This window comes from Natrix helvetica (assembly GCF_964273705.1).
Source record: "Natrix helvetica genome assembly, chromosome: 1".
Taxonomy (NCBI): domain Eukaryota; kingdom Metazoa; phylum Chordata; class Lepidosauria; order Squamata; family Natricidae; genus Natrix; species Natrix helvetica.
Genome location: NC_138548.1, coordinates 107,346,426 through 107,365,243, shown reverse-complemented (window position 1 = coordinate 107,365,243; position 18,818 = coordinate 107,346,426). Strand labels below are relative to the sequence as shown.

General features: G+C 37.4%; 1 protein-coding gene across 1 annotated transcript in view; it reads right to left on the bottom strand.

The window, feature by feature from the left end:
• Positions 1 to 1,504: 1,504 nt before the first annotated feature.
• The window catches only part of OTOG (otogelin), a gene marked incomplete at both ends in the record, with an annotated part of 109,987 nt that continues 92,673 nt past the window's right edge, over positions 1,505 to 18,818 (bottom strand). The window contains 13 exons of the mRNA XM_081946019.1: positions 1,505 to 1,705; positions 1,803 to 1,882; positions 5,549 to 5,594; positions 5,818 to 5,937; positions 7,378 to 7,482; positions 9,001 to 9,179; positions 9,576 to 9,651; positions 10,372 to 10,412; positions 12,667 to 12,765; positions 13,104 to 13,205; positions 13,916 to 14,026; positions 15,746 to 15,850; positions 17,577 to 17,789. Coding sequence (XP_081802145.1) covers positions 1,505 to 1,705; positions 1,803 to 1,882; positions 5,549 to 5,594; positions 5,818 to 5,937; positions 7,378 to 7,482; positions 9,001 to 9,179; positions 9,576 to 9,651; positions 10,372 to 10,412; positions 12,667 to 12,765; positions 13,104 to 13,205; positions 13,916 to 14,026; positions 15,746 to 15,850; positions 17,577 to 17,789 — 1,478 coding nt within the window. The remainder of the gene's footprint in view (positions 1,706 to 1,802; positions 1,883 to 5,548; positions 5,595 to 5,817; positions 5,938 to 7,377; positions 7,483 to 9,000; positions 9,180 to 9,575; positions 9,652 to 10,371; positions 10,413 to 12,666; positions 12,766 to 13,103; positions 13,206 to 13,915; positions 14,027 to 15,745; positions 15,851 to 17,576; positions 17,790 to 18,818) is intronic.

The following is an 18,818-nucleotide window of genomic DNA, read 5'->3' as shown; positions in this document are numbered from 1 at the left end:
CTCATAAACATGTTAATGGGAACCGGGGGAGGATTTCCTACCCCCTCTATCATATCACCCTCCAAGCACTAATGAGGTTTGTAGCCATCCATTTTTAAACATTCTCTGTGATGTCCAATAAACATGATATTTTGTTGAATGATTTTCATCTTTATAACACATTAATACATAATCTCTGAGTCAGAGATCCTAGAATAACATATGCCAGTGTGTCTTGGTTTTTTTTAGGAACAATTTATTCAGCTGCATTAAAAACAGAAGTGACACACTTCTAATTTTTTTTAATGTAATTTTTAAAATCAACACTGAATCGTTACACTTCATAATAGGCTGTTGAATGTTATTAAATATGATATAAATGAAATATATGTACAGCAGAATCATGGTATGTAACATTTTAAAGGATAAATAGTAAACTAAAAATACAGACCAGGGGTGTCCAAACTTGGGAACTTTAAGACTTGTGGACTTCAACTCCCAGAATTCCCCAGCCAGCCATGCTGGATAGGGAATTCTGGGAGTTGAAGTCCACAAGTCTTAAAGCCATGCTGGATAGGGAATTCTGGGAGTTGAAGTCCACAAGTCTTAAAGTTCCCAAGTTTGGACACCCCTGATATAGACCTTCATATTAAATTAATGAGTATCATGCCTCATGCATTAAAAAAGCGAGTGGTGTAACCTTTCCAAAATCTTTGAATTTAATTGTAAGAAACAATGAATGGTCAGAATCCATTTCTATCACTGGAATGTTTGAATCAATGAAGGGACATCTTGGTGGGTTTCTCAACACACAGAGGTAGCCAGGCCTTATATCTGAAGCAGAAGTATTAAATATCATTTTTGTTTTGTTTTGGTTTTGGTGTCTTCAAGTCAGTCTTCATTTCTGGCAACTTCCTGGAAGAGCCCATGAATTTTCATAAGTGGATTGCCATTGTGTTCTTCCTAGGACTGAGAGAAAGTGACAGGTGCAAAAGTCACCCAACTGCCTTTGTGCCTAAAATGGTGCAAGAACTCAAGATGTCACAGTTTGTAGCTTGCTGCCTTAATCATTACACCAAACTGGCTCTCAACACATAAATAAAACAGAGCTTTTGAATCTTTCGTTATTGGGGAATTTCTGACTTAGAAAATGCATCCTTCTGCAGAAAAGGGGTAGTCTATTTTAAAACCAAGAGGTGTGCAATAGAATATTAAATTAAAGCTGGCTGCATGGATAAAAGCTTTCATTGGACTTCCAATTCATGAATATTTTGATGAAATAATCTCTACAAAAGAAAAGTATATTTAAAAAAAACAGAACCTCTTTCTATTGACAATTTGAATACTCTGGGCTCATTTCTAAACAATAAAAATGTTATGACATATACTCATCTTTAAAAGTAATTATTATAATTATAGATAGCTGCATTGTCAAGTGATAAACTGTTAACATTTTGAATTTATTCTGGGAATAAAATTAATTGCCTCCAAAGCTGTTTAAGAAACAGACCTCTTTAGCATTGCTTCATGACCATTGGCAAGAGCAGTCTGTGGGTTCCTGAATTGTATAGCTGACCCAGGTTGAGTTACCACTGCAATATAACTGTACAGTTCGCCTATGTAGTCCCAGTTCTCTACAACATTTGCAGAATCTTGCATATGTATTAATGTTATAATTATAGATGCTTGCAGAAGGGCATTTTCCATCACAGGAAACAATGTTTACCTGGGAATAAATACATACAAAAAACCCCAGTAAATAAAATGGCATGACTTCCAAACATTAAGAGAGATGATGCAAACAGTAATGGTTCAATGCTTACCGGTGTATTACTTCGACAATCATTCTTGCGTATTGTCATCCTAACAGTCACTTTTTTGCAGAATTTTCCATCTTCTTTACCTACAATAATGAATTGTTTGGAAAACATTGATGTCTCTGTGCACATCTGTACACCAAAAGGGGATAAAATATGCTAAGAAAAATGATGAAACAATTGTGAAAAGTAATTAAGTAACTACTGATGCTATTGTATTTATTACTTTTAAATTAGGTACATTTAAAAATAAGGTTAAAAAAACAAAAAAAGGTTTGCCCAAAACACTAGAGATGCAGTGTTTAGATACTATAATGATTATGCTTCATTCTTGTACAATTACCACTAAAAGGAGTGAAACTTACACAGTTGCCAAATCCATTTTCTAAAGTGCAGGAATATAATCGTATGCATTTATTTTAAAATCCTGGGATGTCAACTCAGACTTTTAATTAAGAATTCAGATTGATAAACATGAGTTAATGGATTGAACCCAAAGTCCTCAAATTGTGTAGTATTTATATTTTACTCCAGAATCTGAAATTCTGACAGTAGTTTAATCTAGGTGAAGTAATACTGTATAACAAAGCGAGCATGGAAAATACGTAAATCAACATAATGTGTCTATTCAATATTTATAATGTTTAACATTCATAGTTATGCATCTATGCATCTATACATACATGCTATTCTGCTGAAATTTGCAGCATATTTATGGCATATGGCAGCCAGCAGTCAGCAGAACTAGCCTGCAGTACTGCATTCTAACCATTGTGCCACCCCGATTATATTAAATATAATGATGTTTAATGTAACTCATGTAAGGAATTTGAGAATTGTGTTTAAATGATCTGATTGTGAGTATGACACATGACCTGGTAAATCAAGTCTCAATTCAATCCCACAATTCAACAATGTGATGGAAGGAAGACCCATTATTGCCTAACAGGTCACATAAAATTAGACAAATAAGATGCAACTGTAGGATTGGGATAATTCAACTATACAATCAGACTAAGATGTAAGATTGGCATAGCAGGAAAGGGGCTTCCTATACCCAACATGTGTAACTAACATAATTTGATTAATTAAATTCAGTGTGATTTGTAGCATAGGACTGTAGTTTCATCTGCCTAAAAGACAACAAAGCCATAATTGAGGGATCCTTGGTGCTCTCTGAGCTTGCTTGTTTTTTGCAGACATTTCATTAGCCAAACTAGGTAACATCATCAGTGCTAGTCCATCAGTCCAGTAGCCCAGATGATGTTACTTACTGTATTTTTCGGAGTATAAGATGCACCTTTTTTCCTCAAAAAAGAGGCTGAAAATCTGGGTGCGTCTTATATATCGAACACAGCATTCCCCCCCCCTGAAGCCCTGCCCCTTCACCAAAATGACTGTGCATAGCCTTATGGAGGCTTTCAGAGAGCTCCTAGGGGCGCTGGGGAGGGCAGAAATGAGCAAAATATGGGCTGTTTCCCCCCCCAGCGCCCAGCAGCACTCTGCAAGCCTCCATAAGGTTATGCATACAATTTTTTTGACAAAAAACAGGCCCGTTTTTGTGAAAAACGGGCCGTTTATTTGCTTGTTTTTGCCCCCCCCCTCCCAGGAGCATTCTACAAGTCCTCCCAAGGCTATTCATGCCTTTTATTTGAAAAAAAGGGGCCGTTTTTGGGAGGTTTGCAGAGTGCAAAACTTTTTTTCCCCCTTTTGGAAAGCTCTTTAGTTACAGTGATTGATGAGAATCACATTGATCAAGTGCTGTGCCAGCCGAAACAAATCTTAGGTGCTGCAGGTTGTCAGCTATTTCCTTCTCTAACACATGGATAAATACACCTGGAAACATCTACCTACCTTGCTACCTACACTCTCTCTCTCCTTACCTACCTACTGTATTTCTCTCTCTCTCTCTCTCTCTCTCTCTCTCTCTCTCTCTCTCTCTCTCTCTCTCCTCTATCTACCTACCTACCTACTCTCTCTCTCTCCCCCTACCTACCTATTGTATTTCTCTCTCCCTCCCTCTCTATCTCTCTATCTACCTACCTACTTTTTTTAAAAAAATGCCTCTTCAAAACCTTGGTGCATCTTATACTCTGGTGCGTCTTATACTCCGAAAAATAGGGTAGTTTGAGTAAATGAAACATCTACAAGAAAATAAGCAAGCTCAGAGAGCACCAAGGACTCCTCATGTCAACCCTGAGTATTATTAAATATTATTAAAGCCATAATTATAGTTTATTAATGGCTCCATATTTTGGCTTTCCTGGATGGCTGAATCCTGTATTTTCCTGTAATATTTAGTATGTTTGTAACTATAGATTTGCTTGTTCTTTGTTTTTGTTCTAAAGCCAGATTGTTGTATTTAATACTTCTATATCATAATTGTAATACCACTTAGACTTATGTACCGCTTCATAGTGCTTTATAGCCCTCTCTAAATGGATAACAGAATCAGCCTATTGCCTGCAACAATCTGAGTCCTCATTTTACCGACCTAGGAAGGATGGAAGGCTGAGTCAACCTTGAGCCAGTGAGACTCGAACTTCTGAACTGCTGGCAGCCAGCAGTCAGCAGAACTAGTCTGCAGTACTGCATTCTAATCACTATGCCACCACAACTCTTAATATAATATAATAAATGAGAATATTCCAATATTTATATAGGATAAAACATGCCATGCTCTCTGCAGAAGTGTTATTTGAATAGCAAGCTTTAATAAGCAAAAAAATATTTTCTATGTTCTACAGCAGTGTTGAAATTACTCAGTTAAGCAAAGAAAATAAATCATGCAGCAAATTAAATGCTATGCAAATGCTTACTGCCAACAGTACATTGTTGGCTAACAACAATGCACTGCCCATACAGTGCAAAATGAAAAAAAATATGAACAAATCTGAAGAACGAGCAGTTAGTACTACAATGCAGCTCTTTTAAATCAGGTTTTGTGACCGGAGGGGCATTATGCTTATAGGAGGGAGTACATTGTTGGAAATCAACAATGGCTCTGTTTGGTTCATTCCTACTGATTTCCAAGAAAATGTACCTGTATTACACTTAAGGCTAGGTGTAGGTGTAATTGGGCTAACAGGGAATGGGAGCAAAAATGATACTCCAGAACCTAAGGACATTACAAATTGAACATATTATACATGATGAATAGATGCCCCAAATCAGTATTCAGCATTTTATCTTAACTTATGCTATCAACAGTAATCTCTCAACTGGATTGTCTATGGATGATTATGCTGAATAAACATATGCATTAAAATGATATTTAAAAATAATATTATTAACAAACTATCCACTCATCACTAGTGAAGATACTAATTTTATTACAGATATACTTTGGTTCATCCTAGCTTATCCAGAAATGTTTCCTTCAAAAATTGGGATCTGTTTATGAAGATGTTTTTAAGAAGATGTTGGATAACCATTTGTCTGAAGTGGTACAGGGTTTCCTGCCTATGCAGGGGGTTGGACTAGAAGACCTCCTAGGTCCCTTCCAACTCTGTTATTCTATTCTATGTAACCAATAATATTTTTGAAAATTGTATTGACAATATACAAACTGAGAAATTCCACTGAATAAAATGCCTTTAAAACTCTGTAAATGAAGAGTAGTCAGAGTATTACTAATTTTACAAACATTTAATAGACACTTGTTATTGTTTACATTGCTATTGATGATAATCAATATTTGAAATTTCTTCTCTTTCATGCCCCCAAATACTGATGCTTCAGTAGCAACTTACATGTCTTGCAACATCCTTCAAGGAATGGGACAATGTATCCTCCAATCTAAATATGTACAAAAATAACAGTCAGATGCACTATATATACACTGTAAAATTCTTCATTATATTTATAATTGTACATGAAAACCATAATTAGAGCTGAGCCCATGAAAAAAAACTAACCTATATTCCGGTCTTCAGCTATAAATATTTTGCAATGCATCTGCTTGCGATAATTTTATGGTCCCCATAAAATCATATGAAAAGAAATATGTTGAAGCACTAACCTTCACACATTCTGTTTCATTAAAAGGTGGACAGCTGATGGGTGATGTAATTAGAACTGATCCAACTGGTGTATTTATGCAATCATATTTGAGACAGTTTAAGTTCCAACTTGAACCAGGCTACAAAATATTTAAAAAAACATTATCAGAAATACAAAAGTACCACAGTATTATGTAGAATGTTAGAAAAACAAGACCAAATTCCAAAAGCTCTGCTGTGCTATCACCTTTTTTGCTAATCTACAATGCAATGCATGCTTTGGGTCTCTGAGAATTTTTTTTTTTTTTTTTTGGAACTGTATGCAGCAATTATATTAATCCTTATTAAATCTTCGCACAGTTGAATGAGGTCAATATAATGTGCACAACAAAGTAGTTCTATGTAAAGAGTAAATCAGTGCCAAAGCCTATTTACCAATAAAGAACAGTGCCATACAATAATCATTATTCTTGGATAGCAAATTAGACTTTCACTATGAAGAAATGACACTATGAAGAATGATCAGGAATTGTGTTAGCTCACCACCAAGATCAGATTTTCTTGTGTTCTGTGAGCTATAAGTTAATCAAAATAATGCTCACTAGGATTTGAAGTACTTGGGAGTGATGCACAGTTGGGACTTTTGTAATGGATTGTAGAATGGCTCTGGTCATCTATTAAACATATTCAGGATTCATGACATTAAATATATCATGCTACTAAATATATCATAAAGTTAAGTATGCACAACTTTGTATTTTCAGAATACCATCTGATTTCAGATCACTGTGATTAGTGAAATGAAATAAGAGTAGTATTTGGAGTTGCAAATGAAACTCAAAATTTGGACTTAGTTTATCAATGGACACTACAGAGCCACCCAAAATATCCCGAATAAACTAAAAGACCTAGCAGCCCAGGAAGAAAAAAACACAAGTGACCTTTGACATACAGTGTAAAGACTGCAATAGCCACTACGTAGGACAAATAGGCAGAAGACTACCACAGTACATTCATGAACACCAACTAGCAGTCAGAAAACATAATGAAAACTCCTTAATTTCACAACACATGGACAGACTTAACCATAGTGTCTACTGGGAAACTCTGACCATCTTAGCCCAAGCCAAGTCCAAAAATGCTAGAGAATTCCTAGAAACCTGCTACTCTGACAAATTGGCCATCAACAGGCAAACAGACATAAACAACTACAATCCATTCAAAAGAGACAATCAACAAGCCAAAAAAGACACAAAAAGACCAAAACACCTCATCATCCATCAACACCAAGAGATTGACACCAAGATTAATATTAACAATTAAGAAGCAAACAATATCCCAGTTAAGGAACTGCCAAACAAACTTACAGTCAACAACCCAATCAAAGAACTACCAAAACTACTCCACCAACACTGATAGAGCAAACACCACAATGTAAAACAGGAGCAAATCCAACTTCTTACTTGCACTGCCAAAGTTATTTATTTTGGGTAATGAAATGTCTGAAAGAAAACAATCGAATCAGAGAGCACCAAGGATTTCTCACACCCTCTCTTTTCTTTTTTTAAAAAAGCCTGTACCTTAAAGTATGAAATTGTTCCATTGGTGAATGTGTGAACACAAGACACATTCTTGCATTTTCCACAGCAAGTTGTTAGATCCTTTGGTCGTTCATATACTTGATGCTAAAAAGGATAAGGATAAAATATTGCATATAGTTGAAAACAAATAGCAAAATTACAAGAATAAAACCCCCCACAACAATACTATAATTGGTCTGTACCAGTGGTGGGTTTCAGATCCCGTTGCAACTGGTATGGCACAATGGGACCCAGCGCCCACCACATGAACGTGCGTAGCACATGCGCATGAGTCCTTACCTCTTGCAACGCCTCCGCGAGCCTCCAGCTGCTCGCCAGAGCATCGTGCAGGTGCCGTGCGCTCCGTATGCGTAAGCGCTAAAGAGCTCAAATACAGGTAAGGAGCTCGGGTGGGCAGATGGGCCCTCCAGAGCACCATACCGGAATGGTACCCAGTGCTCCAGGCAGGGGTTGCAGGCGGTTGCAGGGTGTACCACCTACAACCCACCATTGGTCTGTACTATATTCACTAGATGCTCATGAAAAGTATACAATAAATTAACAAAACTTTGTGAAGGGGAGCTTTGCAAAATGTCTTGGTATCAGCAAACCAACTGTCCTCAAAGCATTAAAGCCACCAGTCCTCCTTGAAAGGCTTCCCAGCTATATGCAAAATGTATGTGGACACAGAGATACTTTGAATTGAATTGTTTGAATTGAAAGGGCAACTATTGCTTTTCCCATTGCAACCGAGTAGGAAATGTGAATAGAATACATCAATTCAGAGTTCTCACTTGAGGCACAATGACCAGGCTCAAGTTGACACATTACATCAGAGGTGTCAAATTCGGAGTGTTACATTGTCATCATGTGACGTATATCCTGTTTGCTAAACCGGGAGTGGGTGTGGCCTGTGCGGGACGCATCTGGCTTGCGGGCCACAAGTTTGACATCCCTGCATTACATGAAGACCTAGTTCTCTGTAAAAGTCTGTAATACTGGGAAAGGTGGAAGGAAAGAGGAAAAAGAGACATCAGCCCTATAAGATAGACCGAACCAAGAAATAGACATCATGGGGCCTGAAACTATTGTTAGAGCAACTATAATAGCAAAAACGTGCAAATCTGAGCTTCTTTTATCTTTATGTGAAGCTGGGAGGGTACTTGCTGAGGCATGTTTATAAACCTCTTTTGTAGTATGGGTTCAAGCCACATTTATCTGATTGTTACCTTGGTAACAGACCTTCCCTCTGTCCATCAAGGCCATCCTTTCGATTAAGAATACAACCAGCAGCAAAATGGCTGGGTATACCTTTGGAAGACTAAACCAGGGATAGTTCATACAGGAGAAGGTCTATCTATGTGGTCACTAAGTGTTAACATGACACATAATCAAGTAACTGACACTTAAACTTTCTTCACATATTTGAAGAGTTACAGCATGGGATTTCGCATCTCAGGTGAGGGACTCAAAAATTTTAGATTATTCTTCAGGGAACAGCCAAATTCAAGGACGGTTCTAGCACATTCAGGTGGAGGATGGGATGGATTCATCTTGCCATTAATGTCCTCTCTCTTTTTAACTTCTCAGTGAAAGCTTATAATTTATTTTTGAACTTCTTACAGATTTGCACCTTGCTGCACAATCAATGATAGAAGTATTCATCCGATAAAACTTGGTAGCAGGGTCAAGTACACTTGTGCAGTATGAAATGTGACAAATGCCACCAGGTGAGTGTTCAACAATGGATTGTCCTGGAAGCAGAACGCCTCTTTCATTGTTCAGACATACTTTGTCTTTTGCTGGAAAAATTTCAACAAATACGAACAACATTATGTAAAATTGTTCACACAAAGGCAAACAAAATGCTTAAATATTCATAAACATCACTAATGAAAGAAAATGAAGATACGAATATTTAATCATGACCTTCTGACTTTTATTAACAGAACCCTACAGCAGTCGTAAAACAAGGACGCTAACCACAAACATGTCCATTCAATCCCCCTTGAGGCTATTTTCAAGTCTTTTCAAGTTGCAAGGAAGTAGCATATGCTTATAAAAATTATTTTATTCTAACATGGTTTTTACATATGAATTCTATGTTATGCGGCCTTAAAAATGCCTGGTTTATAAATAGAAACATTATTCAGACTAATATAAATTAGAGCTTTCAAAAGAAAAATGGGTTTACTTACAACATTTATAATTAGCACAGTGACAAACATCTTCTGTGTTGTTCTGGAACTTGTCATCTAAGACCATTTTCTCTCCCTGTCCATAGCAGAAAAATATCAATATTATCCCATAAATATTGTTCTTCAATATCAGTGTTTCTATTCACTCTATCTTTCTAATAGGGTTATGAATTCTAAGTTTAAAGAAAACAAAGTAAAAAGCCCAGTTCCCTCGCAATTCTTTGCTATATTATTCGTGTGTGTATATGTGTGTGTGTGTGTGTGTATACACACATACATATACACACACATATACAGAAGGAAATCTGAGTCCCAAGGTGTCTTATATAAATCACTAACTTTGAGATTCTAGATCTAGGACATATTACCTGAATTACTAACATTTACCACTTAATTTTGCACTTACTTAACAGAAGTCAATATTGATGAGATCAATGGGACTTACTCCTATTGAACATATTGAGTCAAGGTGATATTCCCAGCGTCAAAGAGCCCCAAACGTACATGATGTTAATTTTTCTCTTTTCACTTTGTTGAATGCTACCAAGAGCATTTTAATTAACATATACAGCCCTCATCTACAGGAATGGATGTTACAATGAACATTTATTTGCAATATGTACTTGTTTTATTAAACCGGAACTATAATTACAACAATTGATGAAACTTATCTATATGAATGACTTCAAAAGATCTAAGTATACTCAAAATTCTAAAAAATAACAGCATAGTCTGAATTCTACAAAATAATAATAGGTTGCATATAGTTTAAGCATATTTTAGTAAGATTTCTTACCAGTTTACACTGAGGCTTTGGAATTGTATTACATGCACACTCTAAAATAATAAATTGAAGAAGGGAAAATCAGTCCTCACAAAGTTATCCATAAAATGAGAATTCAGCGATACATCCATCAAATATTTTTTTTTAATTATATTGTTCAAACAATACAACCAACACTGCACAAAAAATTGTGACACTGTAAATATTTTGAAGATTCATTATAGTATAAACTTTCAAAGAAGAGAGACTACTTCACTCAATGAGCTGATGTTTGTAAGTACTGTAACAATGATTTTTTAAACAATAAGGGTAGAGCAACCACTTCTTGCCTCCCTTCCTCACAAGGCAAACATCAATCTTGGAAGCCTGAAAGTGCATTTCTTCTTCCTCACCTTTACCGCCCAAGAAACTTAGGAGAGTTCCTTCTGAAACATATCCCCATTCTTTCTGCAGACTCAACTTTTTCTCAGTCAACCATTGCCTGGTCTGTGGCATTTAATCTTGTCTCTCAAGGTCATTTGGCCTTACATGTGGCACCCAACCCTTGGTATAGGCACCTTGAGATTAGATTGACCTACTCCCTGTTAGTCTTTCATAAAGTCTTGGAAATTTGGTTTTGTGCTCAAGATGGGAAACTACCATATTTTTCGGAGTATAAGATGCACCAGAGTATAAAACGCACCAAGGTTTTGAAGAGGCAAATTAAAAAAAAAAGTTTTTGAACTCAGCAAACTTCCCCAAAATGGCCCGTTTTTCAAAAAAACAGGCCCGTTTTTTTCCCCAAAAGGCCTGAATAGTCTTTAGGGGACTTGCAGAGTGCTCCTGGGAAGGTGGAGGTGGGGGCAAAAATGAGCAAAAAATGGCCCGTTTTTTGGGGGGGGGGCATAGATAGCCTTTAGGAAGCTTATAGAGTGCTCCTGGGGGCGGGTAAAATTAAGCAAAAGCAGGTTGTTTTTTGCTCATTTCTGCCCTTCCCATTCCCCAGGAGCTCTCTGAAAGCTTCCTAGAGGCTCTGAACGGCCATTTTTGTGAAGGGGGCGGGATTTTGGGAGGCAAAAAATGCTGTATTCAGTGTATAAGACGCACCCAGATTTTCAGCCTCTTTTTTGAGGGAAAAAGGTGTGTCTTATACTCTGAAAAATACAGTATATAAATTGAATAAATACATTTCATACATGTAATATTTATTCAATGTATGCAAACAATTCTCTAATCGTTCAACATAATTTTGATGTTCACCTTGTCTATGTTGGCCCTGACTACAATTCTATTGCAAAGGAGCAAAGAATGATTTTGCACATTAGCAACATTGGTTGTAGATCAAAGCCCAATAATGAACATTTATGAGCTCTGGTGGAACAGTGGTTAGACTTTGATCCTGATAGACATAAGGTTGACTCAGACTTCCATTCTTCTGAGGTTGGTAAAATGAGGACCCAGATTGTTGGGAGCAATATGCTGATGTTGTAAGCTGCACAGAGAGTGCTGTAAAACACTACAAGGCAGTGGCGTAGCGTGGGGGGTGCAGGGGGGCCGGCCGCACCGGGCGCAACATCTGGGGGGGCGCCCTGACTCGCCCCGCGCCGCCCTTTGCCGGACTGTGGCCGCCTCTTTCCGCGCCCAGCTCGGCCCGCGAACTAAGCTCCCCGGCCCCGGCCCGCCCAGGCCCCTCCTGCGCACCGCCTACCTCCCAGCGGAGCCGCCAAGACCGGCCGCGCCGCCCCCGCGGGAGCCGGAGAGCGGCGCTGCGCTCCGTCTGCCTGCCGCTGCAACGCCACCGCGTCCTCCCGCTCCGCCTGGAGCGCCCCGGGGAGCCGGCGCCTTCCCGAAGCCCCTGGTGCGCCTCCCACCCCCGCAGCACCTGCTTCCCTTCAGTCAAGCCTTTTCCCGCTGCCCTGTCGAGCTCCTCCTCGGGAGGAAGGCAGGAGGCCAGCATGGAGAGCCTCACTTGACTGATGCCGACCCAGGGGCAGCTGCAGTCGGGCCGCCCTCGGGTTAGGGGGCGCAAATTACTTGCCCCGGGTGCTGACAACCCACACTACGCCACTGCTACAAGGTGCTCTCTCTAGATATAAGTCTATTACTATTTTACAAAGAATTTAATTATAAGTTGTAACTGAGATATTTTGGAGATCAAGGAAAACTTTCTAGGTAATAAAACAATTCTAAAAACTATTCAGTGTCAACCTACCACATTTCTTGATTGGTCTGAACCATAGTTATAATTTTAATTCAACACCATTGACTTTTGTATTTTCAAAAAAGAAATTGCTGTTAATTGCTTGAAGGAGAAAAAAACATAATTACCACATCTACGATATGGACAACATTTTTCTGGACTCCAAACTTCTATCAAGGACATTCCCGACATACATTTAAATTCAGGACATCGAAAAGTTTCACAGACTGCAAGTTAAAAATAGAAGACAAATGTGGTTTTATCCTCAGATTCTTGAAATGGAAGAATTTCATTTGAATAAAAAATAGTCAAGTTGATACTTATTAAATCACAAAAAAAATAAAATGTTTAAATTGTGGGATTAACCTCTCAGTATCACTGATGTACATCTTAATATATAAAGATAAAAACTGATAAACAATAAGCATTAATACATTAAACATCTATCTTTCTTGCACAACTACATTGACAATGGAGATTAATAAAAAGTTTAATTCATAATAATTTTTATAGCTCAGAACAATCACTGCAGAATATTTAAGATAACCTCTGAGAACAAACTCACCACACTGATAATCAGGGCAACATCTGTCAGTGGTATTGCCATCCACAGTGAGCCTTTCTCCTTCTTGACACATGGGAATTCGATCAGAACAAATGCCACAAGCTAAAATAGAAAAATATAATTTATCTGAAAAATAAGGTCAGCCATTTTTTTATTATTCTGTTTTCTATAATTGCATACAGTTTTGTGAACTGTGTTTTCTTTCCTTTTAGTCTACCACAAATGAAAACAGAATTTCTTTTTTAATGTGTCCAGTGTGCTCACAGTAAAAAAAAAAAAGACAATAAAGGTTATCTTATTTTATCTATTACATAAACTGGTAAATACAAATTTTACTACAAGAAGGAGGGAGGGAGGTACAAGCCCTTATTCGGTTAAGCTTTCAGTGCACCATTAGAGTATATGTTGGCATTATACACACTACCTTTTCACAATACAATTTTTAGGCAATTGTTCACAAGTCAGAAATTTCAGCAGGTAAACATAACTTCAGGATTGATCACTGAAGTAATACAATATGTATACATGATTCAAACATAACTCCCATTTTTGCAATTCTTAAAGATGAAGACAATGTGTTCTTTTTCTTTCTCTTCTCCTCCTTCTCCTTTTAAAGAAATCTTACCTTTAATGTCTAGGCCTCAAATCACCTCCCCCAAATTTAAAATGGCCCTGAGTTACCAAGTGTTTCTAAGAAGCAATATGGATATAGGAATGTATAATGTGATGCATGAAACAACAGGCATTATTGATCTAAGACACTATTATATCTTTGAGACATCAAAGTGTAATAAGAATTAAATCTGACATACAGCAAATATAAGAGAAGCAGCAGGTGCCTTCCACATGGGCAGCAACCAAAGTTTGATCTGATCGGCACTGTGGAATTTGTTCCATAGACTTACATTTTTCTGGATCACATTCTAAATAAACAGAGCATAAACAAGCCAAATGAAGTAAAATAAAACCTGAAGAAGTGTTCATTTGTATCACTGTACTATTATTAATTTCTAGAAGAATATCTAGTACAGGCAGTCCTCGACTTACAACAGTTCATTTATTGACTGTTCGAAATTACAACGGCACTGAAAAAAGTGACTTATGATCACTTTTCACACTTATGACTGTTGCAACATTGCCATAGTCATGTGGTTTACATTTGGATGCTTGACAACTGACTCACATTTATGACAGATGAGGTGTCCTGAATTATTCCCTTTTGCGACCTTCTGACAAGAAAAGCCAATGGGGAAACCAGAGTCATTTAACAACTGTGTTTCCAACTTAAGAACTGCAGAGATTCACTTAACAAATGTGGTGAGAAAAGTGGTAACGTGGGGCAAAACTCATTTAACAAATTTCTCACTAAACAAAATACATTTTGAGCTCAATTCTGGTCGTAGGTTGAGGACTACTTGTATAGTCTGGGTTGCCATTTTATTTTTCTTAACAATAAGAATTGTTGTTAGACCTCCCTGACCAGAACTGGTTTCATCATGGTTCATCTTCCTATTATTGTTACACAGCACTTCCTGGAGAAATAAACTCTTATGCAAGGTTGGACTGGCTTGGATTGGCTACTGAGAGAGGCGGTACCTTCTGGTCTTTGTATCTGTGAGACAGGTAGCTAAAGAATGCCATCATGCCTTCTCTTTAAAAAAATAAAAACAAAAGCTTCCAATCTTCCGATTTTAATTCATTATAAATAAGAACAAGTAACACTTCCTTTCATCTTGTATAGACAAAACAATTGTAACTGGGTGGAATTGAATTCTGACAACAATACAAACAGTACAGTATCTCAAACTTTAGTGTCCCACTGAAAGCGATGGGAAAACCGGATGACAGATCTGATGGTCCATATCTGAGTTCAGATATCATATAATGGCTTACAAGATTTAAACTAGACAATTAAAAACTATCAGAGGCCAATTTCCAAATGACAGGATTTATTAAGCAGACTAGCATACCTTAAAAAGAAATGAATTCCAATGCAAATTCTGGTCTAGAACGTCTCCTTTAGGAGAAATTCTGTGGAGAGAAATTTCTCTCAGCTTGCTTTTCCAAATGGCTAATCCTGATAAATTCTTGACTACCATAGTTTGCAACTTTTAATCAAAGTTTTAAGAGAATTTCCTCTTAATTCCTGTTGACTCCCAATGATTTCTGAATTTTGGTTTGGTGAGTTCATTCACCTTCAGCCCTAAGACATTTGAGGTCTGATCATACCTGGGCTCTAAAGCATTTATTCTTTCCGCTGAGACTTGTCTATCTAAAAAGTCTTATTCTCGGCTGCCTGAGTCAATTCATTTCTCACCAGTAGTCCCAAATAAGGTTGTCTCATGATTCTTCCCATTCACAATTCTCTTGTCTGAAATGGTACAGGATTTCCTGCCTAAACAGGAGGACCTTGACTATAAGACCTCCAAGGTCCCCTCCAGCTCTGTTATTCTTGCAAATTAGCTCACACAACTATATGGCCATTTCCAGTCCCTTCTTTCTTATATCAGTAGTCTCTCTTCCAGGTGTTCATTTCTCCTTAATCTATTCCCTGGGGATTACTTCCTTTCACATCTGTCATCTCTCTCTCCCACTCTCTCAAGATTGCTTTGAAAATATTTTTTAAAAAATTCAATACTTACCACATGTATAATTTGGACAGCAGGAATTCTCTTGATAATAGGTTACCAGTTTCTCTAAGACTTTGCATTCAGGAACTAGAGTGTCACAAAGGCTTTGATTGCAAGCTTTATTGATAGCCAAACAGACCCAAAAAAGAATAAAAAAAATACTGCTAAGTATAGCTTCAAAAATGTACCACATTTTGGCACCCACAGAAATACTGACAATTATACATTTTAAAAATGCTAGTATTGCCATGCACTGTAAAAGATCCTTGAGCCAAGCAAACAGAAGCAGAATCCAATAGGCATTGGACAGTTCTTTCATATATACATATAGGTCTCTCAGAAAACAAGCTGCATAAGAAAGACTATTTTAATGCGGGATAGGAAAATAATGCAAAGATGGGATATCATCTTTCTAATGTTTTTGTTGTATGTTTGGTTAGATTCCTATCCTATCTTTCGTGGGGAGATTAAAGCAGCTTACCTAGAGAGCAATTTCTTTCAATTTAATTGTGGTTACCTGGAAAATGAATGTGTTTTATTCAATATACTGAACAAAGAGAACATAATTCAGCGGACCAGTGAAGAAATTTTTCATTTTCACTGACTTCAGAATGATTAGGAAAGTGGAACTGTAGTAATTTACTGGTTCAAGTAGTCCAGAATTTCCAGAACTGACATTAGTATTTATTTGTTACATTTATAACTCTCTTCCTTCAGGAATTCCCTCCTCCATTTTTTCTCCAGAGCAACATTATGAGTGAGTTGGGCTAAGAGAGAGATCCTATGTCACCAAGTGATCTTCCATGGCTGAGGGTGGACTTGAACCTTGAACTTTGTACCTTAGTCTGACACCTTACCACAACTTACCACAAGTAGTCAAGTCTTCACAACTTTGCTATTCCCATATCATATATTTCTATTATGTGTTTTTTTTAATATCCTGCTGTTAATATTTTTACGAATAACTCAAGGCACTGAATATGTGTAATACTCCTCTCTCATCCTATGTTCTCCAGAACTATCCTGTGACTATATTATAAATAATTGGATCCCATCATTTTTATGTACTACTTTTCTGCAACACTATGTCCAAGGTTTTAGCTCATAATAACTGAAATTAGAAAGCATAAACAACAGTCAATGTGCTTCTCCGGATTATTGTTCAAACTTCATTCTGCCTACTCTAGTTTCACTGGTAAAATTTATTTGACCAAATTGAGAGAACATTATAATTGCAACTCAGTCAAACTCAACAGAAAGTTATTTAGGTAACCTTCGGAAATATGGGTCAACTTCAGGGTTGACAGGGTTGCTTGCTATGGATCTATTACTTGGAACCCTGGCATTATTATTTCCTCACACAGTATATTTTCCTGGTAATCTTAGCAACTTTAATGTCAATTAAATAGCTGTTTTGTCAGGCTGTAAACAATTCCAGATTGTCTGATTGGTTTTCAGTCAATATTCCTATTCATGCATCCTGTATCAACTTTCTTCCTTGCTTTCGATGGTTTCAGCCTTATAAATGAATGAAAAACAATCTTCAAATTATATTCAACTAGCTGATAACCCATTGTTGCCCAGATATAAAAGTAGTTGAAATTACTCAAGGCGTTCCAGAGTTATGCTGAAACATACACACACACACACACACACACACACACACACAAAGTCATTTATATATATAATTATAGATAATATGCAAATCAAGTCACTTGCCACTAGTGTGATTTTTTTAAAAAGCCCTTTAAAGACAAGCCTTATAAGTGAAACCTTCTTTGTTCTTGTTATTTTTTTTCTACAAGAAAGCCATTCAAATACTGGAATATGCGAGAATACTTACTGCAGACTTTCTGATGACAACAGGACTGATCATCAGGGACAATTAAAGCTACTTCCCCAAAGCGCTGGCATTGGACATCATAATCAATAGAGCAATTGTATTCCACAGCAGTAATGGTATCACTGTCCACACATTTGTGCATGCAGCAATCACTACTGGAAGTTTTCCAAATTTCACCTACTACACGAGGCACTCCAGAATGATCTGTACAGGCTGAATTGTTTAGAAAAACTACATGCATTAATATTTTTCTAAAAATATTTTTGACACTGGTTCAACAGTATTAAATGCCTAATGCTTATGTGAATACAAAACCCAAAGTTATTTGGGAATCAGGCAGAATGCAAATGTAATAAATAAAAACAATGGCAACCAACAAACTTCTAGAGCTGTGATGGTAAACCTATGGCACGTGTGCCACAGGTGGCAAGGGGAGCCATATTTGGTGGCACACCAGCAGTCAGCTCTGGTGTGCATGCACGCACTGGCCAGCTGATTATTTGCCCTCCCCAGGCTTCAGGAAAGTCTTGGGAGGCCAGGGAGGGCGAAAAACGGCCCCAACGGCCAACTGAAGTTCGGAAATGATCCATTTCCAGCTTCCAGAGGGCTTCAGGGGGGGGCCTTGGGAGGCCATTTTTGCCTTCCCCAGGCTTCAGGAAAGCCTCCAGAGCCTGTGGGGGTCACACACGCATTTGCAGGTGGGCAGGGAGATTGAGTGGGCATACACATAATTTTGGCACACCATAAAAAAAAGTTTCGCCATCACTGTTCTAGAGTGAACAATGCTAGCAAATAGATAGATATAGGCTTCAGTTGCAGCACTACAAACAGAGAAAGATAATACACTTCAACTTCTATACAAACAGTTAAAAGTCTAATTCATAAAAAACTGAATCATTAGGATGCTTAAGCAACAATCCCTTGCTTATTTATTTACTACAGTCATTGTTATGCCATCTATTGTTGTGAATCTTGGTTTGTCTCTAAAATCTATTATAATCCACAAGAGATAAATTTGGAAGTATTTCTGAATATGCAGAATATTTCTAATATCCAAATAGACATTAAAAAAGAGGAACCTCTATAGATTAAGATATTGATCCAAAGACAAATAAATAAATAAATGAAGCTTTTCTCTATATAAGCAGAATTCAAACTGAAAATAGCTTCCATTTATGAATAGGCTACTCTTGGAGATGACAGGCTGATCCTGAGGGTGGGGTCAAATTTGTCATCAGTTTG